Genomic DNA, 26,581 nt, shown 5'->3' on the forward strand with positions numbered 1-26,581 from the left:
TTTGCTACGTAGCTGGCTCGGGTTACTCACGAAAGATCACAAGGATGCGCGAGTCGGAATCCCCTGAAGGCGCCACGAGACCTTTGCAACTCCGCTCGAGATATACCTTGGGGTCCTTTGTTTGGACGCGCTCCAAAGAAGAGGACGAAGAGTAAAAAACAGACCGTGCGGTAAAAGCAAGATGCAATGTCCATAGAAATGGATGGCCTTCTAACGCGTCGCTCAAGAGTCAAGTTTGAAAGGTTCGACGGTAAATAGCATTGGTTCTGTTCGAGTTGTGTCGACGCTGACTATCAGGTGGCGACGCAGGTGCTCCTCGCGAACCTTTCGCTCGGTGGGGACCGTTTTTTGACAGAGCTACGCCAATGCGAGGCCAGCCAAGGCGCCTATGTACGTCCAGCCCCCTTCTCTCTCTCTTCGACCTTATCCTCCGTCGTAGAAAGCTCGACCAGACGACGCTGGCCGGAGCACAACGCTCCTGCTGCTGACTTTTCCACTTCCATCGCGCAGTCTTCTGGCCGGACCGGACGCGGTCTTGCCCTCAACCAGCAAACGCGGTGTTTCCCCGGGTGATTCCCCCCGAAAATTTGAGCATCGATCCACCCCCGTTCAGAGCGGGTTCGAGTTGCCGAGCGTGCCCTGCCGAACACAGTGCTTTCTCGAGATCGTTCGCTGGCAGAGAAGTAGTCGCGCGGTGTACAGGTGTGACAAGTATACTTGGAGTGCGCCTCGATGTGAGCACGGTGCTTTCATGAGGGATTAAGGAATAATCGACGGAGCCGAGAGACAGGTCTGTGCATTTCTTTTGTCCAAAGCAACTTCTATCTCTAAGAACGTGGCACGCTTTCTAGAAACGGCAAGTTTCTCGATCGAAAATCTGCAAAAGTTTGAATAAGAGCGATCGATTATTCCGGGCAAACAGATTGGTCGTTCGAAGAAAAGAGAGCCACAATGGAAATACCTTTAGATGGAAATCGAGGTTTTTCTCGGGTTATTCTCGCTGTTAGAATAGGAGAGTTTACGAGATTAACGTGGCGAAAGTAGTGGCAATCGCTTCGCTGTTCGTACTCGCGAACGTTGGCTTCTTTTCTCCACCGAATCCAGACGAGCTAGGCAAATTAAATTCGGATTACTTAAGCAGCGGTAATCACAGTGTTTTATTTACAAACGGTACGAGTCGTCGGCTTCTGCCCGCGGCCAGAATGTCGGCATTTTCTTGCGACAATCCGTCCACGTGAGCGTTCCAGACGACTTGAACCGTACCTCGCGGCTAAAGAAACTACTTGAACCAACTTCTCGCCCGATATAGTCGAAAGAAAAGATCGGCCACGCAATAACCTGGTCAAATTTTCGTAAGGAGAGAAAACTGTACGGCGCGTTGGCGTGAAAATAGTCTTTCGTCGGTTTCGCCATCCCCGGCATCCATCGACTCGATATTTCACGACATCTTACGAGAGACAGCGAGAGAAGCATGGTCGATCGATCAAATCGAGACAAACGATACGGTACGTTTGAAATCGTGAAAGGACGATCGGGCAGAGCGCGAGAGCTTCAGGAGTAAAATAAAGGCGCCAGGACTTTCGCTGACCATCCCATCCTCTCCCTCTTTCGCCGAAACGTTTTTACATCTTCGGATGACAACGAAAGCGAACTGGTTCTATCGTCGAATTTACCGTCCGCCCGACTTTCCATTCCTTTTTTTCTTTCGTGGAAAAAAAGAACGCGACTCCTACGCTCACCATCTCCCTCGAGGTTGTTTAATAAGGTGAAAGGAGAAAAAAACACCGCCGATACGTTTGCTTCGAGTCGGTCGTATTTTTGTTTCCAGCGTTTTTCAGTCTGTAATTTTCATAACTCGGTATTTTCGTGCGTTTCGAATAAGTTTCGAATGAAACCGCGGATTTCTATTCTGCTCGAGAATCGGCGCATCAACGAGCATACATACTGTTATCGTTCGAGGAAATATATTCAGACTCGGTACACGTGTTAAGAACGCACTCACGCGAATGTACGCACGCATCGCCATAACTACGATTGAAGTATGTATTTTTTTTTTTTTTTTATATTGTAAAAAGGATTCTCGTTGACCCCTAGGAAATGGAATATTTCCACGCTCTTTCGTTTATACATTTCCGCGATTTCAATCCATCGAAGGAAAAAAAGTCGAGGATAATGGAGATTGCTTGGGAAATTCGAACGCTCTGACTCGCGATCAGTTCCATTTTCTGTCTGATTCGTTCGAACGATATATATCGTGAAATACAACATTAGTACACTTCCATTTTGCACCAGAATATGGCGTGTAGCGTAACGTTCTCCGCGAGTTACGCGTCTTACAACATCACGGCGATAAACAAGCGGGCGTAATTTTAATCGTTAATCAAGTTACACGCCGGCTAATTCTAGCTGCGATTTTTTCAACGGTCTATGGAAATGAACGAACCGCCGTTCACGGCGTATCGGCTACTTTGTCGATTAATCTCGTGGTTTTCCGTAACCTCGACAGTGCCTCGACCAACCGCTCTCTCTCTCTCTCTCTCTGTTTCTCTTTCCTTCGGTTTCTCCCTTTCATTCTCTCCTTCCTCCTCATTGCATTCTAACGCGTCCACGTTCACTTTCGATCGGCGGATTCCGTGGCCGATTCTACACACGCTTGAAAGTGAATTTATTTCGCGAGGAGCCCGTTAGACTCGCGACACGCCTAGCCGGCCTAATTACTCGCCACACCACGAAATCACTGTTTCGATTCTCCGCGGAAACTTAAACGTCTGGAAGCGTTCCGCGGCCGGAAACTAAGCCGCTCTGCGATCTTATTGATCGTCGATCAGTCGATGAGATGTCAAACGAAGCAACTTGCATAAATGTATATCGAGATACGGAGAAACCGCTCGTAAAGGAGCAAAACGTGAAAGCTCTGGGAATCTGACAGGATCGAGCGGATGCGAGGAAAGCGAGGAAAGTAGCGTGGAGAATGAACGCTTGCTTCCCTCTGAAACTAAGAAATAGGCTCGTTCCAATAATTATAGGTTGGAAATCGCAGCTCGATCGCGCATAAACCGCCGACGACTATGGCTGGCTGTTGCGTAATCAGCGAGCGTTTTCGCGAGCTTACGCTTGACACGTCGACCGATATTTTACCGAGTCTTTTTCGATAAACAATATCGAGAGCGCGCGAGCTCGAACGAACGCCGCGTTACGACACGAGAACGCGCGTCGTCCAGCCGCGGTCTGCTTTCTCCCGCTATACGCTGTCGGAAAAATAAACGAGCTACTTGGTCGTAATCGAACAGCCGGAATAGGCTTAATGGCCGGGTGAATTTGCCACGAAAATCGAGCCAATTCTTTCCCCAAAGTACACCGCGTCCCGATCAGGTTCCAAGCAGAATCGCGAACGTGAAACGTTGAACACGACGACTTACATGTACACGTGGTGCGAAACATTTTTCACGCATGCACGCGTGATTGGACAGTGACGAAAGTTTCATCAGGCGCGATATCTTTTAAATGCGTCGATCGCAACGGGCCGGTCGACAATTCCATTCGCAAAGAATTCTCTCGAAAATGAATATCACGTGTACGGCTAACGAGAACCGTCGTCGCCCGTACCCGATAATGTGCTATTAACAATAAATAGTATTATAAAAAGTATCCCGCGGTGGTCTCGTGATGCTGCTGGTCTTGCACGAGCGTGCGAATGATTTTTGCAACTATTTTTTATTCTTTGGTGAGTCGATCTTTCCTCTCGATTTCGAAAATGTTCTCGGCAATTGTAACGTGAAACTCTTAGCGACTGTAGGGAAAGGAGAGTTGAGTCGTCTATCGAGTATCGGGAACAGAGACGAGGGAAAGACGATTTTGGCTGATATTTGTCGCCTTGGGACAAAGCGAAATTTGACCATCGCTTTCGAAACGAAACAAAGTGTGTCAGACTGTTCTACGAGGCACGCGTAAATATTGCGCGATATCTACTTTCGATGATGCCCGCGCGATCTGCACCGATCAATTCGATATACACGATCTGTCTTCGTGAACGATACTTTGAAGTAGTAATGCGAACAGCGGCTGTGAAACCGAGAGACAGACCACAAACCGGTGATCGTGAAACTTCCATTCAAGCAGAGACGATCGTGCGACTTTCTGGAAAAAGACTCGAAAGATAAAGCGGCGAATTAAGTAAATTGCGTTGCAAACGTTAGTTCTAGTTTCTTTGGTAGCATTCGTCCTTTCTATACCTGGCTTTTCATAATAATTCGACCAATTAATCGCACGCTCTTCTGTGATCTCGTGCCATTCGATGGTTCGAGTATTCACCATTTCGATGGCGGTGTAATTTCTAGACGCGGGTATAATTTAAGAAGCGGTAGGAAGTAATCGTAAAACGTCCGTTGTACGATTCAGTATCGGGCTCGTTATGCTCTCTCAGCGCGCTATCGTTGCTGTGGCTGAAAAAGACTAGAAAAGAGGCGTAACGGCTTCACGACACGTTAATTGCGCTAATTATACACGCGAGTCTCTTTCTCTCGCGAGAAAGAAATTCGTAGGAGAAAGAGGAGGATGAGAAGACAAGTCCAATTTCCGATTCCGGCAATGTTTCTTTCCGTGCAATCACTTTCCTGCGGTTTCGGAATCACGTCGATTCCCAGTTACAAAATTTTCTCCGAAACGATGGCGAAATCGGATTCTGGATCGTGAAACGACCGCCGATAAGCGTAATATGGCTGCAGGCCGCGAAAACAAATGGAAAGCGTACGTCTTCTTTTATTACCACTTTCCTTATCATTAATATCGTTAATTTCGCTAACTCGTTGCTCGTTTTTGCCTTTTACCGTCCAACTAACGCCGAAGCAAGAAAAAAGCGGTACGACTCCGCGAGCAGAAGCCTCGCACCGTTAGCGTTCTGGGGCTGTAACGCCGGTTTATTTGTCGCGGCAGGCTTACACAATGTGTCGATAAAACGTGGCAAATAACAGTTTACGGTCGAATAAATTTTATTCACGGTGGAGAGTGAAATCGTTTATCCCAAAGCCGGTTCTCTCCGCGGCAAGAGCAACGTAGTCACCGCCTCTCACGGATCGTCGTTCCACAAAACGTTTCGATTTTGTCAATTAAAAATCAAACCTCGCATCCTCGATTCCTGGTTGAACGAACTCGAGCGGAAAACTCACGAATCTAGTGATCACCGCGACGATGATAAACGCGCTCCTTAATCAACGATTACCACCGATGAATGGATGCCGCGTTACGTAAGTTGACCGTTTTTAACGAACGCGAGATCGATTATATTTGCCGAACGATACTCCAGGCCGGTATTTATACGAGAGAACAGCGTTACCAAGAATTGTAATCATTAGAACTAATAAGTACGATACGATTGTACGAAAAATCGAGGACTATACCGTTCTGGAAGAAGGCCCGGCATGAGGACGTTCGATCGCAAACGAACGATAGGGTCTTTGAAACTCTAACAAGCGCAATTTTTCGTAGTCGAGGCAGCTTTTTCCTCCTCTCGTTCGATCGAATGTTCGTTGTCTTATGGCGCGAAGCAGGCGTGTCGCGTATCAGCTTTTGTCAGTTTTACTCGCACGCGACCAATCCGGATAATTCTGGCACCTTGACACGAAAAACCAGTCAGCATTAAAGCGCACCTTCGCAGCAACGATGCTCGATTTTCATGTCTCTGTGGGTGAGTAAGATACATTGAAATATATTTCCATGCTTTCAAGGCCTAGCTTTTCAAGGTAGATCCGCGTTATCCTAATTCCTCTCTGTTACGACAACAACTGTCCGAGCTACCAGGCGAATAAAAGCGATCGCGATATAGTCTCGTTCCATATTCTTCGGGCAAGTATCGACGTCAGTGGCATACTCGTTCGCCTGCACAATCCAATACTTTCTACATACGAAATAGCAATCCATTTCCTAAACGACGTGGAGGATTATTAACGATGCGAAAGAAACCGACGTTCGTGGTCTGTCTCGTTATCCTACGATCGCGTCTACCAATAACTGTAAACCGTGATTTTAATTGAAAGCGACGAACGAGAAGAACGAGACGGAGTCTGCGCCTGATATCGCGCCGAGTCTGACCACAGTCCTCTCTATCTACTGTACGTAATTATGTGCTGTGCACCGCGAATGCAACAAGTGTCTAACGAGTTACGGCGTTGGAGAAGACCGCGTGCACGTCTATATGGAATGTACATTATACCGGTACTCGTCTCGACGGGACACTTTCTACCCACGACGCAGTAATCCGTAGTCCAATGAGCATGAAACACGGATAAAAGTGGCAGCTAGCGGTCGTGTGAAACGCGCCTGTTCCCCCGTTTCAATTCGCCTGCGTCGTATCCCATATCCCTGATCCAACGACTGGGAAAATATCGCGTTACCTTCCTTTTTCAGGATCGAACTTAATCGCTCTGTGCCTTGACCTCGCCCGATCGGTCGCGTTAGACGACCGATCTCGAATCGAGCGCGCGCTCAGATCGATAAGGTTACTCAACGATAATCCAAGTGCCGATTACGGGAAAATCGACGAGAAAGCGTATGACCTCACCGCAAAAACCTTTTCATGGAACGTTTGATCGCGACGAGCTAAATCTATTCGCAGCGTATCGATAAGCGGCCGGCTGGCTTCTAACAGCTTTTTCCACTGCACAATGATCCGTGATTCGAGTTTCCGGTGAACGTGAGCTACGTTTACTCCGTATACGATTGCGATATATATGTATAACGGTAGGAACAACGAAACGAAACGAAACTAGAGAGAAGTCAATTCTCACGTTCTGCTTTTAAGTAATTGTTTTTACAATTGAGAGCGCACGATCGAGAGAAACGCTCGAGTTGCTAAAGCACCTGACGCGGGATAAATGTTTGAAAAAATGCGGAAACTCGTACGAATGGACGCGGAACACAGTCATTCGATGACTGTTTTCCTTCGTCGCTTCGTCGTTATTGCCACTGTCCAACGTGCAACCTTTCCGTAACAATGTACGATAACGCAACGTCGATAGCAGTTGCTCCAAGCACGAGGAAATGAAAGCTTGCTGCACCAACCTGTACGACTTTTGAAGGCTATCGGGTTTTCTAACCACGCCTTGTGTCGATGGTTTATCTGAAAAATCGCGAATGTCTCGAAGGAAGAAACAACGGAGGCAACCACGTTCCAAATACGTACGATAATAATTGCTCCTGCATATAGAATGGAAAATATATCCCTGCCAGTAGAATTTTTACGAATTCCTCGTGTACGACGGAATTGTTCGAGCTCTAAGAGCGAGATTCGCTTAGAATTTCATTTCCGGAGAACGCCTCGGAGGATATTCGAAAGCACTGGGTATCGTAAGGTATTTAAGAAACGAAGTGGGTCGGACAACTGGTCGTGCTAGCCATAACTTCCGGCGACCTTTAGCGGTCGCGAGATGACCGTTACGTGTGTTGTAATATAACGTAATTTACCGTAAGGTAACGTTACGAGTGTCGCGTTCCGCGCACAACTCGATAAAGAGGAATCCTCGGTTTGTCCGTTGGAGGAAACGTATTTGCATTATCCTGAAATAGCCGGGGGGCGTTTCGAAGTGTCTACGCGATTCTGCAAGCGAGTCGAATGGCGAGAGAATTCATTTCGGCTTGATTTTCTAGCCATTTTAGAAATAGCGTAGAAACACGATCGCGTAATCGTGGCTTCTCCCGAACGGGACGAACAACGCGACTAAATTTCCCAGCAGGCCTGAGAACTCGCACAACGGTTCGTCGTGACACGAGCAAAGAAAGCAACAACGAAACTTGTGTAACCGAACAACGCGGCGATTCTCTATCTCCGAGAGGAACGCAGCCATCCTTCTGCTTTTTCCTGCCGCTTTTACACAAACGATAACGATCCGTCTGCGAACTGGAGCGCGATAGAGCGCTTAATTAATTCGAAAATATGCCGCGATTAACCCGAATGCTCTACATTTTTTATCCAAAACCGAGGCAAGACTAGAAAATTCCGATCATCGAATCCTATACCGAACAGAGAGATTCGTAAACGTAACTTTCAATGGCTTACGTTACGGTTTTCGATCCGTTCACCTTAAGCAGAAATTTCCATAGTTGGAAAAGCAAAAATCGATAAAGACGAATTAAGCGCTGTCGGATGTTAATCCTTGCGAATGTAAATACGACATAATTCGTTTCAAAGGCGGAAGATCTATATCGTAAATCGTCTCTTTAATCGGGGAAAGGTAAAAAATACCGAATTACGTAGTCAAAAGCTATCACGAAAGCCAATCTTATCTCCAAACTACTTTCACCAGTTTCCGTTTCGAAATTGAGAGAATCTGCTCTGAATACATCGAAAGCTGAATCTTCGAATATCGTCCGCCAGATTTATCGAAATATATTTCTGTAAAATCGTTGCCATCTATGCGAATTCTCTTCGCTATTTGCTCGTAGAAGGCCGAGTAGGTGTTTCGAAAAAGTTTCATCCGCGAGGTAGAGGAGGAGATATACCGGGTACCCTAAGAGTGAAGTTCTCTTTGTTCTAGTAATTAACAGAAGTAGCATGCGCAGCAGTGACGACAAAGTCACACCCGGTATTACGTGATCGTGCATTTATATAACACCTACATTATCCTTGCATTATATGGTTAGCAGTGGTGACAGCACAGAGAAAGTTCCTAACCGTTCCCATATGCTCAAGTGCCTGTACCGGTCTACGGTCGACGCCAGAACTACGTCTCGATTATGCTTTATACAACTCGATATCGAACTTTGGCAATCCACGTCCACCTCCGTGTCAATTTTTAATACGATCGTAGCTACGATATTGCGTCAATGCCGAAACGCTCTTACGAAATTCTTGCATCGAATTAATTAGAAATATTTCTGCCTGTTACAGTAGCGCCAACATGCGGGAGAAAAGGTGGCTTCTGCTCGCTCTGTATGGTAAGTAAAACATACGCTTCCAAGACTCGCTGCCAAACACAATGATCTCCCTGTGCCATTTAAAACACAACGCACACAATACACGCAATATCTCCGGGGTGGTTTAAATTCTCGATCGTATTTCGATGGAAGCAAAAGCGCAGTTAGCGATGGTTGCGATGTGACGGAGCTTAGTATTTTTGGACTCTCCATATCCGGAGAGGAATGCCGAAGACAGCGGTCGACCTTCCATCCGAGAGTTTAGCATCCATGTTATTCAAGGTTCGTTCACACCGGCGTCCCACGTACGTATATTCATGCTTCGGTACGAATCGAGTTCGCTTCATAGAGTTTGATACGGTAGGACGATCGAATCTGTCAACTTATTTTGAAAAAGAAGATGCTACGATTCGTATTCACGACACAGATAAACCGCGTACGTGTGACGCGCGAAAGAACTTCACAGAAAGAATCCACAAAGGAAAAGAGAAACCTGTTGTGCATATCAACAAGTCCGCTTCCTTTGTCCTATCGCGACGTGCAGTGCGAACCGACGAGCTCCGAAATTCTCTATCGATCGAGGCATCGGAAAAACGAGACGAACGTATTACAAAATTTCGAGCAAGCAGCTTTCGTCGCTAGCCGACACAATCCTTTGGACGTACAAGCAATCGTCCAACGAGACATTGTTAAACGATCGCGTGTACACTTAACGCGGTTTCTGACATTTTCACTTGTTCGACGACTATTCGTTTCTCGTATCGAGCGACAGCCAGCCGAGGCCTTCGAAAACTTGTTTGAAAGCTACCGAACGATACGGTGTACCCCACGCTCGCGTCTCGATTCCTCGGGATCGCAAAAATTTTCAGCCATAGTTTTACACGAATGTTTACCATTCTCAAACTAGTTTACGTCGCCGATCTTTCGAATAATCTCGGTTCCACCATCGATGTATCGCGCGTGATCGTGGAAAAGTTGCGATTAACTTCTTACTTCGATTCTCCTATCTTATCTTCAAACGTAAGAAACTTCGTTGACGTAACGTAACGTAAGAATTAAATGACGCGATTGGATGGAAAATGAGCGAAAGAAATTAGTATCGTCGCGCCCTTTTTTTAACGAGAATGCCATGACATTCCCATTCGAGCGGGAATCGAAAAGACAATCGTTAGTTGGCGATACGATAGAATCGGAACGAAGCAATTTGTTTAGACCGCAGCTACGGCAGTCTGTTTCGTCACGAAAATGTTTCGCCGTTACATTTCCAGCAGGGGTGTGCCTGCGCCAGCGTTTCTCACAAACGGAATGCGAGCACGTTCCCATAATTCATTTTTATGCAACGTCGCCGGTTGCTCGTTGTTATCGATTCCAGCTTGGAAAACCACGATCCCGTTACGAAGGTGCACAACCGCTGCCGGACGACGTGTTTTTCAACATCGAGGACGTTCACTCTCCGAAAAGGACCGTAAGGAGACCCTCACACCCACGTCGATCGTACCCGTCCGATCCGCTTCGCTATCGGACACCCCTTACAAAGAGAGTATCGGCGAAAGTATCGCGTTTTTTTCCGCGGGACGACGAGTTATCCTGTCTGGTTCGAAAGGTTGTCGCCAATCCGCCGACCTTGAACCGGTTTGATTTAATTAGACGTAGTTGGTGCGCAAAGATTTTGCGATAATTCAAGTTCATTAACGGGATATCGTTATGGTAGCGAGAAAAAAATAAGAGACACGGCAAAGGTTTATCCTTGCACGCTCGGTCCGACGAAAATAAAATGATTAGACGTATCGTATCGTACAATCTGCTCGTAAATCAACGAAAGTCACCCACGAAAGAAACGATCGATAGACAGCCTTGATCTGCTTGAAAACAATTGCCCAACCGAACGCATTCACCTGCGCGGCGAAAATTGCAACACTTAAAACCGAGCTCTCGCTGCTCTTCTCATGCGCAGGTTTCGCAACGCCGACGCTTCTTCGTGACTTATGCAATCCGTGAATGCGTATCGGCCTTTGATTATTTACCATGTGTCTAACCGGTGTCCCATTCCAGCACGTTCCAGCGATCAAACCTGTCCCGTTGCTTTTAATAGTCACGTTTCGATCGACAACGTTTACCGCAATACGGGAAAACCGAAGGGGAAAGATCAACTACGAACTTTCGGATAATATTTCGTCTTAACGACCAATATCGAATATTTTTTTCACAATTTCAGGAATTCTGTTGACCAACGCAGTTTCAGCCGAACGAAAGCCTACCAGGCCGAAATTCAAGATCGCGACAACTTCCACGTCGACGACCACAAGCAGCACCACCGAAGACAGCCACGTCCGCGAGAATGAAAACGAAGATACGGAGGTACGTCCTAACGAAGTAACATTCTAATCGCAGACATACAGATATAATTGCGCTCAACTTTTTTTGGCGTATCTGATCGAATCTAGACGTTGCTCGCGTAGCTCCGAGCACTGAATTTATAATGCGAAGCGTGGTTGTAGCGCGATCCTGTCGTGTTGCGCCTCGATTTACCGCTGCAGGAATAGAACGGGCAGATCGTTTATCGTCGATGATGCAAATCGCGTTGATGATGCTCGAGTCACGACAAACCACGCGTCTGTTTCTATTTTCCAATTATACATGCCAGTGTACTTGATGCAACGAAACGAAGATGCATAGAGCGAAAGATCGCGACACCGGTAGCATCGTCTACACGATACGTCTCTTTACGAGCGTTTCTCCCAAATCGTTGTAATTTACGACAATCCATCGGTTTAGATCTCTCGATTACGCCACATTCATATTAAATTAATTAACGTCTATCTAAAGCACCGTTGGGGCGCGTTCAAAGACAAGTTTACCTTCACATAGAAACGGCATCGTGACATCATCGAAAGTAGCATCGCGAGCACATCACTGACCGTTACCAAGAGCCACGGTAGAACTACGATGCATTAGATAACTACCGTCTCACAGGCTAGATACGCGCTACTACGCTCGCAAACGTGCGGACGCTTGCTTAACTTTCGACAGAATGGCAATGTTTGAAAATTACAAATAAAAAGACTCGGAAATCCTTAGAAAATTTGTATCTGTAGGCGTCTGACGTGAAAAAGGACAATCTTGTTACTCAACCAGTTGTTTATTCTCACCTCGTTCGACCGTCAGGCTATACGTAGACACGACAAAGAAGATTCTTCCAAATCAATAGCGATATCGTGATTTTGGCAATAGTATTTACAATCAATTGACACTTGATCGAATTGTGTATTTGATTTTAATATACTATGATATACGTATATACGTTGACTCTAGAAAAAAATAGTAAATCTTAATGATACGCACGTTTTGTTATTACAAATCGATCAACGTGTCCAGATACTTACGAGTGGTAATGTAACTGATCGAGAATGCTGTTCGTGATTTTCTTCAGACGATCACAACGGTGGCCAGCGAAACGAACGCGACGACTGGACACGTCCTCACAGGAATCCCGCAGATCGATTACATCTGGGACCCAAATCTGCCTCGTGAACTGAACGGCTACAATCTCAGCGATTATCCGTTTTACAACAGCATACCGGAGGACATCGACTTTAAATGCGATGGTCTTCACGATGGCTTTTACGCAAGCGTGCCTCACAAATGCCAGGTGAGAACTATGACTCTTCGTAATTATTCTGCTTGACGCGGTATCAATCGCTTAGCTATTCTTGGCGATGAAAATTGGTGGACTTTCTCTTTCTGTAAATAAAGTGAACATCTTGAAGGATATACACCGTCGACTCGAAGATGCCTCGAAGGTTCCAAAGGGGAACGAGCGCTCGACCGTTCGCTTATTCTCTCCGTTATTTTACGTTCACGATCATTTTGCATAATTGAGCGAACTTTGTCGTTTATCGTTTCTCGTTTCTCGGAGACCTTCTTAAAAGTAACGCGAAGATTCCTACAACGGGGAAGTCGCGCATAAAACTGTAAGATCGAGGACAAGTTAATCCGCGTGTGGAAGAACGCCTGTTGCTTCTCAACTATTTCGAAATGTCGAAATTTCATCAACCATGTAACGTACACTTACTAATACGTAATACATCGTAGTAATAAAATTTTAAAAAGTTACGTGTGACGCGTAACATGTTCGCAAACATCTTCCAGGCAGATGTCCAAATACCTTTCCGAGTCGCTTTAAATCTTTGCCCACTCTCGCGAATTTACTTGACAAATACCAGAGTATTCTTTATCAGGAGGGACGCTATGAGAAAAAACACAAGTATCGAGAAACACCGTGCGTAGCGTTCTTGCGGAAATCAGTCCGTAATCGCGAAACGATCGTGAAACGTGGGACCGATCGCGTCCATTGCAAGAGTAAAAGTGGGTATCGTGATCGCTCTAGTGAAAAGGAAAGTCAGTGTCATCTGGATGAATGCCCGGGAAAGATTTTCTGACAAGGTGTATCGTCCACTCGCGCAATGAACAAACGTCAACGGTCCGTGACTGCGGTTTTCCCGTTTCTATCGACGGGACGAGCACCGACCGCGAACGAAAGAGATCACATTTTGATGGCGAGAACCATCCTTCTTATCCATCAGGTCTAACTAGTTCCTGCCACGACGCAAGTCTATCCTTTTCGTAATATGTTTTATGAACACAAAACAAAACGATCAACCTTATGGCAAATAGAGAAAAGAAAATTCGTGATCCGATATCGAATAGAACAAAAAACTGATCGATTCGAAAATCGTCAAACGTTTCGAGCATTCTAAAATCGATCGTCCATTTACGTTCAAAGCAACGGAACCGAAACTGCGAGTTTCTAAATAATCGAGAAATAAACGAAACGAATTTAGCGGACGATTTAGTACTTGAAAATAAAACGCAAATTTTACACCTCGACGTAGTACGCGTAGGAGAATGCTGGTTGGAAAAGCGAGAAAGACGAGGTTGTGGCGGAAAAAACACGAAGAAGAGAGGAGACTTTCGCGGTCCGATACACTTCCCGTCCCTGACCGTTTCGAGATTCACGCGCGGCGATCTTGCGATTGTGAAAGCGATTGCAAAGTACCCCTTTCCGACGTTCCTTATCGATTGTTTAGCCCCAGCTACCGAACGAATGGGCCTATTGTCATGCAAATGTTCGCAGATTCGCCTCGCTCAGCCCTCCGTGAAGCAACGATGCCGAGGCAAAACAGGATATCATACAGAAACAAGTAAAAGAAAAATTCTTCCGAAGCAAAGCGGATCGATCTGATAGAACGTTACACGATTAGACGCGTGTTTCGCTTCATCCAACTTATTATCGCTAAAATGGTTTTACGATACCGTTCGCGATCGAGTTGGCCGTACGTTTGACATTTAGCAGCTGGAAGTTGAGCAATAATGGCGATCCATCATCGCGAAATCGCTCGACTAACCCGGTTCGAGATGCTTGGAAACAACAGCAGAGTTTCGAGTAATTTCAAACCGAGCGCGTTCTTGTCATGCAGATACGCAACGAGTTACTTCCTGCAATTTAGAACAGGGGACTCTGACTTTCCAATAAAATTACCAAAGCATAGAGAAACTACAGGCTGTTGGAGACTAGCGAGCGCGCACGCGAAAAGATTCGATTAAAAATTGGGATAAACGAGAAAAAATTCGGGAATAACGATTGGCCAACGAAGGAAGTAGACGAGGATCCCAATCCGTCGTTCAAGACGGTGAAAAAATGAACGAGACAGCGTGTCGAAGAAACAAAGTCGAACGAAGAAGTTGTTGTACGAAGCAACCTGGACGTGCTCTGAATGATTCTAGATAATACCTTTAGATAATCCGACCAGACGGTCGTAGATACTTTTACAGAGACAAGCCGCCTATATGTGTAACACCACCAGACGCGCTTGTGGTAATTACTCGAGCACACGTAGTCACGGTGTGAAAGCTACGATACCTTCTAGCAACGACGAGCGTCCGTGTTCGGTGAAAAGTATGTTACCAGTGTCGAAGATCGTTTCCTAAAAAAAAAAAGCGATCAAAATGTTCCCGACGAGATAGATACTCCTTGAAGAAGAAAAAAAAGCGCTCCTACTTTCACGAATTCCGAACTTTCAAAGCTTCTTCATTTTTGATTTCGACATATCTGTAATTTCATCGTGATCTGTTTGTTTTCATGGTAAATCCAATAATTCGCGTTTCTTCCTTTTCAAGGTGTACCACCACTGCCTTTTCGGAACGAGATACGACTTCCTGTGCGCGAATTTCACGGCGTTCGACCAAAAGACCTTCATCTGTCACTTCGTCTCCGAAGTCGACTGCGCCAATTCGAAGAAATACTGGCACAGGAACGATGCCCTTTACAAGGCCACTACAACGTCCACAACATCCACGTCGACGACAACTACCGTGGCACCGGTAACAGCCGCCGCAGGACGTCAGCTACCGAGGGACAGAGATCTTCCAAGAAGAAGAAGACCATTCAGAAGACGGCCAGCGTACGATTACTACGACGAAGAATATTACGACGACGATTATAGTCGTCCACGTGGCTACAGCAGAGACGACTACGACTACGACGACCGAAAGTACAGAAGAGACAGAGATCGTGACTTCAGAGATCGGGATCGTGACTTCCGAGACAGAGACGTTCCAAGGTCTCGGGAAGGAATCCCCAGGGACGACAGAGATCGTGACGCGAGCGCCAGGGATCGGTATCCGCCTAGAAACAACAGAAGAGACCCTACTAGGGCGAGAGATCCTCTCGAGGAAGATACAAGAGTCAGATCTAGAGATCCCGATCAAGGATCAAGGTCCGCGTCTAGAGAACTCGACGACACGGAATTGGACGATCGACGAACCGAGTCGAGGCTTAGAGACACCGACGATCGTCGGTACTCCGATAAAAGGTAATTCCTTCGTGAACAGAAATGCGAATGTTTTACCGTTTGATAGTTCGATGACGAATTAAGCAAATTCTTTCGTAGGTATAGAGACGATTACGACGATAAAGAAGCTGGTTCTCCGCCTTCAGGCGCGACTGGAAACTCGGATGGCTTGGTAAAGCCTGCAGCACCTGCAACATCGGTCTACGCAAGACCGAGAACTCCTCCGAAAATTCGAAGACCCGTGCCGCTTTCCGAACAGGACAGATACGCGTACAAAGCTACAGCTGTTCAATCGACCGGTAAATTTCTTGTGCCGACGATGTTTAAACGATTCGTCGTATATGTCGATTAATTTAGATTAAATAGGATACAAGATTTTAAACGCGCGCAATCCACGCTCTTTGCAGAAGAACCTCGAAGAAGACCGGTGGACGTCGCAGACGATGACTATTACGAAGACGAGTTAGAAGATGTGAGGCCGGTTCGAAGACCACTGAGAAGGAGACCAGCTTATAGAGACAGGGATCGAGACTTCTATGACACCATAGAAAGGGATAGGGGCCGACCCTACAGGTAAGGTAACGTACGTACACAACACTGATACAATTATCTGTATATTCGTCTGTCGTAACTAATCGATCGCAACACATTATCTAACGATACCGTAACATGCGTAATGCGCGAAGTAACATACGTGCCTAACACAGCAACATCATCGAACGTACATTCATATAAAAGATACAGCTACTTCGGGTTAAAGAAAATTAACAAAATTTCTAATTTCAGAACTCGATATCGGGACGACGAAGACGACCTGCGATCGAGAAAACACTCGGATCGCTCGAGAGATCGCTACTACGATCGAGATAGGGATCGGGGTGTAGAACGTGGAAGGGATCGATCCCTCGATCGTGGAAAGGATCGTAACGCGGAGAGACCACCGGATCGTGATCGAGGAAGAATGCAAGACACGGACAAGCCAGAAAGACCGCATCGACCTCAAGATAAAGAACGCGAGCCGGATCGTTCTAGGACGGGTTCAAGATCCAAGGATTTACAAGAAACTACAGACTCGGCCAGAAGAGGCAATGGTTACGATCGCACGGAAAGGACCACTACCACTACGACGACTACCACGTGTTTGCCCGAACAGCTCGTTCATAAAGCAGAATCAATTTCGAAAGAACCCACGAACGATAGACAAGCTTTTGCCGAAAAACAAGCAAAATCTGCGCAGACTCAAACAACGCGAACGCCGATCGAGGATGGAGAATCGTATCGAACGAATCAGCAGTCGGATTACCAAGAACGAGATCAGGACGAAAAGCGTGATCGTGGCCATTATCATACCGCGTCGTTGGAGGAATACTCGCAAGATTATTACGACGAACCGGAAGATCCACCCGCTCCACCACCAAGAACCACGGTTCGCATCGTTAAACGACCCTTCTTACCATCTAGAGGCGGGAACCCTAATCCAAGAGGCTTGTCTCCGGTCGGTGTGAAAGCTACCACGTCTAAGAAGGAAGAGGACAGACCGACTGAAAGGACAAACGTTCAGGAGAGAGGAAAAAATTATTACGTGCATGAGGCAACGCAGGACAATCTCGAGGAATCTAATCAAGAGCCTAAAACGCAACAAGAGGAGAACGAAAATCACGATACGTACAGGAACGTTCAAACAGAGAGTCAGCATGGATATAACGACGAATATGATACATCTATAGCGAGACCTGCGATTAGAAGGCCGACTGAGAGACAAAGGGAAGAAGAACAACAAAAGACTATAAGCGATGCGTTTGTTCGGACATCCAAGCAGGAACAAATAGAAAATGAACAGAACTTTGGAGGACTAGCCAAATGGCCCACCGAGGAATTTTCCAATCAGCAGAGTAACGAAGGAAACGTGCAGATCTCGGGTTCGTTCCGTAACAAGGGCCGATTAACCGTAACCGAAAACTCAAACGTTTACGGGTCTACCTTTAAAAACGACGAAGCTGAGGAGCAACCAACAGGACCTCAGAGTTACAGAGTGAAACAAAGGCTGAACGAGGTGACGCATCGTTTGCAGGATATCCCGGAAAGCGAGTACGACGTCACTTTGAACGACGCATTAACGCCTACGCTGAATCAGGAGGCAAACTTGCCCAGTGGATTCGTTCTACCTCTTCACCGACAACTAGGAAGAGACGCGGTTCTACAATCATCCGAGAATAATTACAAAGTTTCCAGGCCCGTGAATCAACAGCAGCAGAAACCATTCGTTTCTAATTCTCAATTTTTGCCAGCAGTTAGCAACAACGACAGACTGAGAACCGTATATTACAGAACGCCCGAAACGATTCAGATCGGTGGAGCGCAATATAGGCCGCAAAGAGGATCATGGCACGATTACACCGGCTACTGAAACAAATACTAACGACGAAGAAATCTTGACAGAAAGCTTTGGAACGTTAGGAAATCGGTCGATTCGGGCACGTTTCGTCGATCGAACGTTTCAAGGAACAATCTTTTACAGAAGCTAACTTCCTTTCAGAATAAAGGAATTTATTAGACCCTTGGTCGTGTGGTCAAACTTTTCGATGTCTTTCATAGGAGGGGATAGGAAAGCGGATGGTTTTCGTGTATTAGATCTTGAAAGTAGAGAACGAATATCCGAATAATCAAACTACTACGCAGAGAGGCGAGCAAATATCGAGCACAGTTAAAGCAAATCATCACGAATCCAGAAATTAATGACCTTTTATTCGACCGAATGATCGAAAAACTATCACTGTCCAAAATAGCTTTTAGCATTAGTATCGACGACGTTAAATTCATTCTTCCCTGTAGTAGTTTTTCAAAAACTATGTTTTAAATATTAGCCACTTATTAACTAGCTTAACTTATTAGCTGTTCAACTATTTTTATTTTATTAACTGTCACAGTATAAATCTCTGATCGAAGATGTAAATTACAACGGTTTCTACTTTCGGCTAATCTTGTAAATATGCGCACGATTATTCACTATTCCTTCGGATTAAATTATTACTCCCAGTGCGATGATACGCGTGTAAACAGTTTTCTACGAAAGCACATTCGTCGTCTCGATTTTCTTTTCGACAATAGTAGCAAGTAAGTTTTCTCGAGTATGCATTTTATCTTTAATGTAATGTAAATTATACCAGTCTTGACGTACGATATTAAAGAGTGACAAAACGTATAAATCTAATTCGTATTCCAACATGAACTTCGTTGCGGCCCGAATTTCCTTCCCTCTTCAACATCTATATTTAAAATATTAATATATTAAAGAGTGACAAAACGTATGAATCTAATTCGTATCCCAACATGAACTTTATTGCGAACTGAATTTTCTTATTTCTTCAACGTCTGCACTCCTCTCTGCGCGGTCAAGCTCCTTTCTTCTTTCTTCCTTCTTCTAGTTGACGTTTGCTATAAAAATATTCAGATTGATTAACCTCGAACACTGCATATAACGACGCGACTATTAAAATTAATTATTAAATCGATCGACAGTGTGCATATATAAATGTTACTATTTTATACTAAATGTAGTTCTTACTAATTTAAAAAAAATTTTTTAACTAATTTTAAAAAGATATATGCAGTGAACGAAGGTTGATCTCGTAGCCATTAGCTCGATATTACGTACGTACAATACAGGTATTATATCGTAAGTAATATCGATTGCCCAGGTCTCACCACGGGGAGGTTGCTACGAATGGAAACCCACAAAAATAAGATCATCTTCTATCTTAAAGAGATCAAAATTCTATTCATTGTCGCATAACTTATGTAAAGATTAAATTATACGAGAATGAACAACGGTACGTATTAACTAAACAGGTTGATTAAGAGGAGCGTAAAATAATCAATGGTAGAGCGTTTGAGTGTTATTTTCTTTATTTTCTATTTTATATTTATCGATGTTGAATATTTACAAATCCTTCATTGTGGTCATTGATGACTTAATTCTGATGACACGTTTCGTAAGCATTTATTAGAAATAGACAGATTCAGTGCTTTTTGTTAGATTTCTCTTAATTTTTAGATGCGCAGTTTTAGACATTTTTTGGCCACAAAATTTCCTATGAGAAAACAATGTTTCATTGTCGGGGAAACTATCAAATTTCTTGTTAATATTTTGCATTTAAAGCAGTTATGCGATATGTACGTACAACGTCAAGGAACTCGAAAATACAGTATGTTCCTGCAATCGAGCTAGTATTATTCTTAACAAATTGTGCCACGAGAACGTTAATCAATCGATAATAAATGTTTCATCAAGGATAACGTAAAATACATCACAGAGTAAAATTTACAACTCAACAGAGCCACGTACACACAAACCAAGTCATCCCTGTAAATACGAAAGGATGAATTAAATCTATAGAATAACATTCTCTCTTCCATCTCGCTGGATTCAATTTCCAACTACCGCAACAAATTGTAATGCAAGATTGTCGATGTTTTGCGTAAACGTGGCTATTATGAAAAACGGTAACAATAATTACAGTCAGTCGAATTGTCAAACTGCATCGCTGAAGTGCATTCTAATAGACGTGTCGTTAACAAGTGAAATGAGCGGTGACGTTCATCGCATCTACGATCGTATCGCAAACTACGAGAGAATTTCCGGCGATACGTAACTAAAAACAATAATTCGCTAATACCTGTCGCACCTGTTTCAATTTGTACTCGCCGACTATAAAAATATCAAATCTCGTCTCACGATGCCGAGCGGTCTAACCAATCAGAATCGATATCTCGAGCACCGCCTAATTGCTCTGATTACCTTCTAGCGCGTAGTTCTGTACATAAATGATAGAGTATAAGAATAGGTTAAATATATATATATATATATAATATTTATATTTATGTATATCTTGATATATATATATATATATATCTATATATAAATATATATATATAAATATATATATAAATATGCGTATAAATCCAAAATAAATGCAAATGTGTACGTTTCGATAATCTTTCGCAAGAGATAGAGACTCGTCCCTTTTCTTAGGAATATTCGTGTATATATATGCGATTTTCTTCAGAATTACAATTAGATTATACGCTATAGGAAAGAGACTGATTGGCTGGCAAGAATACGCACCCGCGGAATGGCGGAAAGTTATTTACAAATTTCATTATATTACAAAAACAATACCGAGCGCGATAAGAAATGCAACGTTCTTTTGGTATGAGTGTAGCAGTGTCTAAACGTCTTGCAGTTTAAAAGTTAACTCCCTTCGACTCGTAACAAAGACAAAAATCATCGACTCCTCTCGCGGTTAATCACGTTGCAGGAATATTTAAGGAGCGTACTAATCATACGTGACAGAAATGATAATTAATTAATTATATATTACATAATATATGGTAATTGCGCAGTAGATGCTGCACTATACGCAACATATATTATTAATTAATTACTATTATAAAATGATACATGTACGTGTAACAAAAAGATACCTTTGCTTGCAACTGGCACGTATGTATATCGTAATTTAGATTTTGAAATGTTTATTCTTTGGTAAAGTGACATCCGTTTGAGAGTTATCCTCGAAAGAACAAGACATTCAGAGAGAACGGTAAAACTTTATCCACGCGACACGATTCAATATCCCGAATGTATCGTCAATTTCCACAAAAGTTTCAACATTGGCAAACAATAATATAAATTTATACGCAATCTTGCAAAGGAAGACAGTCTATAAAATTATCGGATCGACGTTTAATCGCGTCACATGCACAAATTTCGTTGCATGATCGAAGATACAGTTGAGAATGTAAATATGTAATTCATCCTAAATTTTGTATACAGCGAAAGATGGACCGATAGTCACCGATTTTATACAACATATCAATAACGTGTTAAAGTTTACTGACCAGCTTCTTAATGTTATCGTAAAAAATTATGCTTTCAATATGTTCTTACAAACTATCGAAACCGCAGTCAGTTATCCCGTATCCTTTATAACCATTGTATATAAACGTAGAATCGGCGATCGTGTAAGTAGCAGTATTCTTATGCAAACGTTCTGTACGTATTCAATCGTTAAATAATAGAGACATAAATATCGTGCGATTATCAATAACCCTGCCAATATGGTCGGTGAAATGTCTTTTCACCTTTAGAAACGTACATACGTGTAATTACCATCTGAATGGATGTTATGTAAAAAGTCGGAGATGGATATGTTTTACACGTTCAAAGATGAAAGATTTACGTTTATCGGCATAAAACACGTCTACTTACACCAACACTCGTTTACATTTAGCCTCTTAATTCAGTTCGACGATATTTTGCTTCGCACATACCTGGTATCTAAACCTTCCCTCCATATATAGGTACACAGAGTTACACAATATTGTTCCCTAAGCGTAACAAGCTCCAAGAGAAGACGTTCATGTGCGACGTTCAATGTTCGATTCTCGAAATGTCGAATGCTCCAAGTCACGATCACGGAGGTATAAGCGGTTAAATGCATTGCCTATAGAACTCGATAGAAATCGATAGAGAAATCGATCGAAATTTCCTTGCAACTCGCCCTGGAGGACGAGGCAATTGGACATGAACCGGTACTAGATTTTTATTGCGGTTATTCGGTAAGGCGATCCACGCAGCGGTAACTCAAAGCTTGTCGCTTTAAATTATGAATTGTGTAACTGAGCGTCTCTGCGTTAAAGTTCGTGCTTTTGTTAAAAAGTTTCGCACTTTGTACACGGCACACGTATTAATTACTATTAGGTACCAGCTTACGCTATCGGTGAATCGTCATCGTCGTCGTCGTCTCTTGTGACTAGCACATTGCCGTAATGATTTGAACGACGCTGTCGAACTCGTTGGAACCACTTATATCGCTTCTCGACGAAATACAGTAACATGAGCATTAGTATGAGGAAAGTCAGTATAAACAAGCCAGCACCTATGGGACTACCTAAACAAAATTTTAAAATAATTTCATTCAGCACCATCGACATGAAAAATCGTAGCGTTTCTTAATTAAACATTTCCTTCCGCGATAACCCTCTATCTCGTGGTTACTCTATGTACGATATAACGAGTTAACGCAATCGTATTATCGATCTAGAAAAAAAATAGGGAAATTGTTTGCTCGACCGTTTACGAGATTTGCACAGAATAGTTTAGTTTGCGCCGATACCAAGCTAACTTTTTCACTACCAAGCTAAATTTTTAGGTTAGATCTTTCGCTGCCGACGTTTTTATATGTATATATACCTCCTGAGTGGACTTCGATCGTTGACTGATCAATAATTACGTTGCGAAATGTAGTAACCTGGACACACTGGCCTCCGTCCGCTTCGAAACCTCTCACGCATCTGCACTGTGCTTCTTCGTTCTCCGAATTTTTAAAGCATCTTTCGTTTTCGCCACACTGATCCGTCGCTTTGTTGATGTCGCATCGTTGAAATTGGCTTGTCGCATTTTCGGCTGAAACATCTGAGTAGTCGGTAAATTACTCTCAATCAGGCAGCGCATCGAGATCAACGAGTAGCGTTACATTGTACGAGACGAGGCCCAATCAGCCGAATACAAATTGAAAGCAGGAGACATAGAAAGCTTAGCTAATTCGTCTAAGCAAAGGTTAATAGGGTGTGGATATCAGCCACGGCAGGTAAAAAATATTCCAGCCCCGCAAACATTTGTAGGATTAACGTACTTCGGCAACTTTGATCCTACGAGTACAAAATAAAATAGTTCTCGAAGATGTTGCAACGTTTTACGAATATACTACGTGCGTTGTATGTAAACGTTTTGATATTTCGCGCAAACACGTATTTCACAAAGATAAGAAAAGTATTTAAACGTGATCGCAAACACTTAATGGGATCGTTTTAACGCTAATTATTTATCTATACGAACATTGATCTCCTACAAAATAAACGTTTGCATCCTCTTCTAATTTCTATATACATTCTCAGATTGGTTTTAAATACCGATTGAATCATCATAGCCATATATCGTTACAGCGATGAATGAAATTTAAGAACGTCTTTATATAACACAGATAATGTGTACATAAAGTTTTCTACGATAAATACTCAAACGTGTACTTTCATGAGCTGCAGAATGCACGAACAAAGACCACGTTTTATTCTACAGTGTATCCATTTAACGAATCATTATTAATCGATTTGCATGAAATGCACGCAAAACAATAGACAGCTCGGAAGAATAAAATTTTCTTAATGATATGATCGTCTCGCTCGAATTGAACGATAACGATAACTGCCGGCAAATTCATAGTCACGAGTTCGTCATTATCGTCTTTTTCTATCGCTATCGGAGTCAGCCGACAGTAACGATCATTTTTCGCTTCGTTTGAACAAAAGACACAAAGCGCTTCCAGCGAGAGTGGTATATCATTGCGACTGTATCGACACTGCGTGAGCCGAAATTGGCTGAATCAGTTAATCGAGGCGAATTCGTTTTATCAGCTAGAATACAGAGGTTAACTACACGGAGGTTGGTTGAGTCAAGCAAATTAACGGACTTTCTTCTGATTTAAGTCGATAGTATCGCATTAATTCGATAAGGTGCCTTCCTGCAATACGCTTGTCAAAATGCGAACGAATTTCGCGAATTTCGCTGTAGGCAGTGTTAGGAATATCTGCTTGCCTTGAAACATCGCATTCAGTTTTCTGCAATTATATTTATTAATATACAGTATCGCGGAATTTTTACTTAAAATTTACAGTTCTAGAACAACGACATCTTTCGTTTGAACCTTACGTTACGTGTGTGCGCTACGAAAGGAAACGGCGGAAACTCTACCAAAAAAGTATTACATAGCAACCGAAAACTATTTGCACGTACGCTCATTCTCCAACCTTTGTACCGATATAAAGATTAATGATACGAAACTTTGATATACTTGAACCTAATTAGGTTAATTAGTATATAAATACTATAAGAAATACAGTAAGACGCAAATACTTGTTACAGCCACTGCATGTTACATATGTAAATCTATCGACTATAGTTAGACTGTTAATAAGTCTGTTACTTCACTTTATATAGCACATACTGGGCCACGATAGAAACATTCTGCGTACGCGGTTGATAACCATATCTTCCGTAAAATAAATTACATGGGCGGACAATACAGGATGACTAACGGAATCGTCGCGAAATATTATTCGTTCGCAGAGCTAATTACGACCGCTAAATAAAGCGTTTGCACGTCAACTGCGCGTTAATTATTTCCCACGAAAGGGGATGCGAGACACAAAGTTACATTTTCAATTGAGCAGATTCGTGCGTGTCTTATTTATCTTGCGCTATTCGTTGATGGCGAAGAATGAAAGAAGACGACGCTGTTGCTGATACTGATACTAGCATTAGTGTTGAATAACGTTAAACGCTACGTATGGACTTGTTATAACATTGACTCATCTTCTTCGTTATAAAGTGAACGCTGTGTGCCTTGAGCAAAAAAAGCGAACAAAGGTGTAAAATATATCAGCAACTGTAATTGAACGCGATAAGCTTCGTACCTTCTGGCTAGACAATAATAAATATTGCCAACGTATATTTTCGTCCGTAGGTTCATGGAAATTCGTTGAAAGAAAAAATTGTCAGACATATAATTACGACGGGAAATACCGGCCGTTGTACATCAACTAGCGTACAACCGAAACAAATTGATTATGCGATAACGAGCGTCTGCTACGTGCTACGTTAATCATTTATCTTCCATTGGGACAGTATGTACACGGCAGTAATTGATGTTTGAAAAATTGAACACGGAATATATGCGAGCGAATCAAGCGAGAGAAACGTGTTTCAACCAGTGAAACATATCGATGTGGCGTTGAAAAACACAACACCCGCGGCGGCTCGATTTCTGGACCATAAGCACCAAGAGGAGAAGAGACACGCGGATAGTCGGAGAGCAAGGGAATTGGAGAGAAATGGAAAGAAAGAAAGAACGCGCGCGCGCTCGCGCCAGAAAGAAAGAGACCGAGTACAGGAGAGGGGTAAAGGGAGAGACGGAGAAAAAGCGGAAGAAGACTATTGTGGCCTTACAGGGGTGACCCCAATGCTTCGATTGAACGAAGCAATTTCGGCCTCGCTCGGTGCAGAGACGCTTAATTTGCTGGCAAACGCCAAATGTAAATTGTTTCAGAGAATCCATGCTTACCTGCGTAACTGGATGGCGCTAGAAAAAGCAGTGCCACGATGAGATAGCAGAAAACATTGCCTCGAACGTTTCGCATCTTGCTTTCTTTTTTTCCTTCTCGTGTTGACGCTTGCTCTTTGTATTTCTTCTCGGCCCTTCCTGATTCACGATCACATAATAATAATAATCGACAAAAATATTCAAAGTACACTCACGATCGATGCGTTTGTGCCGCTCGGGAAACCCAATGTTGAACGCACAAAACGTACACGCACGTCTTTCGGTAATGTATTCGTTTAGATAACCTAAAAACCTCAGCGCAAAAACAATCAACAAGCACGCATAAGCCGGCTCATTGCCGATCGGCCGACCGTCACCAGTTTTGACAGATAAATGCTAGGCCGCGCCGCGGAACGCGTTCAATCATCTGTTATTAAACGACCATTTGCACTTATCGAACTCAATTGGCATCGAGAATCGCAGAATGTGTTTCGATTTCGAGACATCGAGATGGCGCTATGGTACGCGCGTGTACCTCCGACTGGCGCGACAATCAAAACGAAATTTCACGCACAAGCTGTTTAAATCTATTATTTCCAACTAATCCAGCTAAAAAAGAATTATGAAACAAGTGTTACGAAAAATAACGGCGTTCCTATTTGA

The 26,581-nt window shown here is 43.5% G+C and overlaps 2 protein-coding genes and 1 long non-coding RNA gene across 3 annotated transcripts; 1 reads left to right on the top strand and 2 right to left on the bottom strand.

The window, feature by feature from the left end:
• The first annotated feature begins 500 nt into the window (after positions 1 to 500).
• Positions 501 to 18,958, top strand: LOC117234184 (zinc finger CCCH domain-containing protein 13). The gene is made up of 8 exons (XM_033495169.1): positions 501 to 790; positions 8,882 to 8,928; positions 11,123 to 11,265; positions 12,338 to 12,556; positions 15,085 to 15,779; positions 15,858 to 16,057; positions 16,166 to 16,331; positions 16,545 to 18,958. The coding sequence occupies exons 2-8, from the start codon at positions 8,892 to 8,894 to the stop codon at positions 18,163 to 18,165; spliced, it is 3,081 nt and encodes a 1,026-aa protein (XP_033351060.1). The 5' UTR covers positions 501 to 790; positions 8,882 to 8,891; the 3' UTR covers positions 18,166 to 18,958.
• LOC117234250 lies at positions 746 to 12,015 on the bottom strand. The gene is made up of 3 exons (XR_004493491.1): positions 11,766 to 12,015; positions 962 to 1,109; positions 746 to 877 (listed from the first exon to the last, which is right to left on the bottom strand). It is a non-coding gene; the product is annotated as an uncharacterized LOC117234250 (long non-coding RNA).
• A 3,043-nt stretch (positions 18,959 to 22,001) lies between the features above and the next one.
• LOC117234239 lies at positions 22,002 to 26,528 on the bottom strand. Its single transcript, XM_033495241.1, has 3 exons — positions 25,940 to 26,528; positions 23,014 to 23,235; positions 22,002 to 22,711 (listed from the first exon to the last, which is right to left on the bottom strand). The coding sequence occupies exons 1-3, from the start codon at positions 26,013 to 26,015 to the stop codon at positions 22,530 to 22,532; spliced, it is 480 nt and encodes a 159-aa protein (XP_033351132.1). The 5' UTR covers positions 26,016 to 26,528; the 3' UTR covers positions 22,002 to 22,529.
• Positions 26,529 to 26,581: the final 53 nt, after the last annotated feature.

The sequence above is a fragment of the Bombus vosnesenskii genome, unplaced genomic scaffold (assembly GCF_011952255.1).
Source record: "Bombus vosnesenskii isolate JDL3184/JDL3185 unplaced genomic scaffold, Bvos_JDL3184-5_v1.1 scf7180000013263, whole genome shotgun sequence".
NCBI classification, from domain to species: domain Eukaryota; kingdom Metazoa; phylum Arthropoda; class Insecta; order Hymenoptera; family Apidae; genus Bombus; species Bombus vosnesenskii.

What these genes read in the sequence shown, in the direction of transcription:
- LOC117234184 (XM_033495169.1), top strand. Translation starts at nt 8,892, where the DNA reads ATGCGGGAGAAAAGGTGGCTTCTGCTCGCTCTGTATG. An exon ending in ATGAAAACGAAGATACGGAG is followed by an intron (nt 11,266 to 12,337) that starts GTACGTCCTAAC and finishes GATTTTCTTCAG; the next exon opens with ACGATCACAACGGTGGCCAG. An exon ending in GATAGGGGCCGACCCTACAG is followed by an intron (nt 16,332 to 16,544) that starts GTAAGGTAACGT and finishes TTCTAATTTCAG; the next exon opens with AACTCGATATCGGGACGACG.
- LOC117234239 (XM_033495241.1), bottom strand. Translation starts at nt 26,015, where the DNA reads ATGCGAAACGTTCGAGGCAATGTTTTCTGCTATCTCATCGTGGCACTG. An exon ending in AGCGCCATCCAGTTACGCAG is followed by an intron (nt 23,236 to 25,939) that starts GTAAGCATGGAT and finishes CCGACTACTCAG; the next exon opens with ATGTTTCAGCCGAAAATGCG. An exon ending in GATCGAAGTCCACTCAGGAG is followed by an intron (nt 22,712 to 23,013) that starts GTATATATACAT and finishes AATTTTGTTTAG; the next exon opens with GTAGTCCCATAGGTGCTGGC.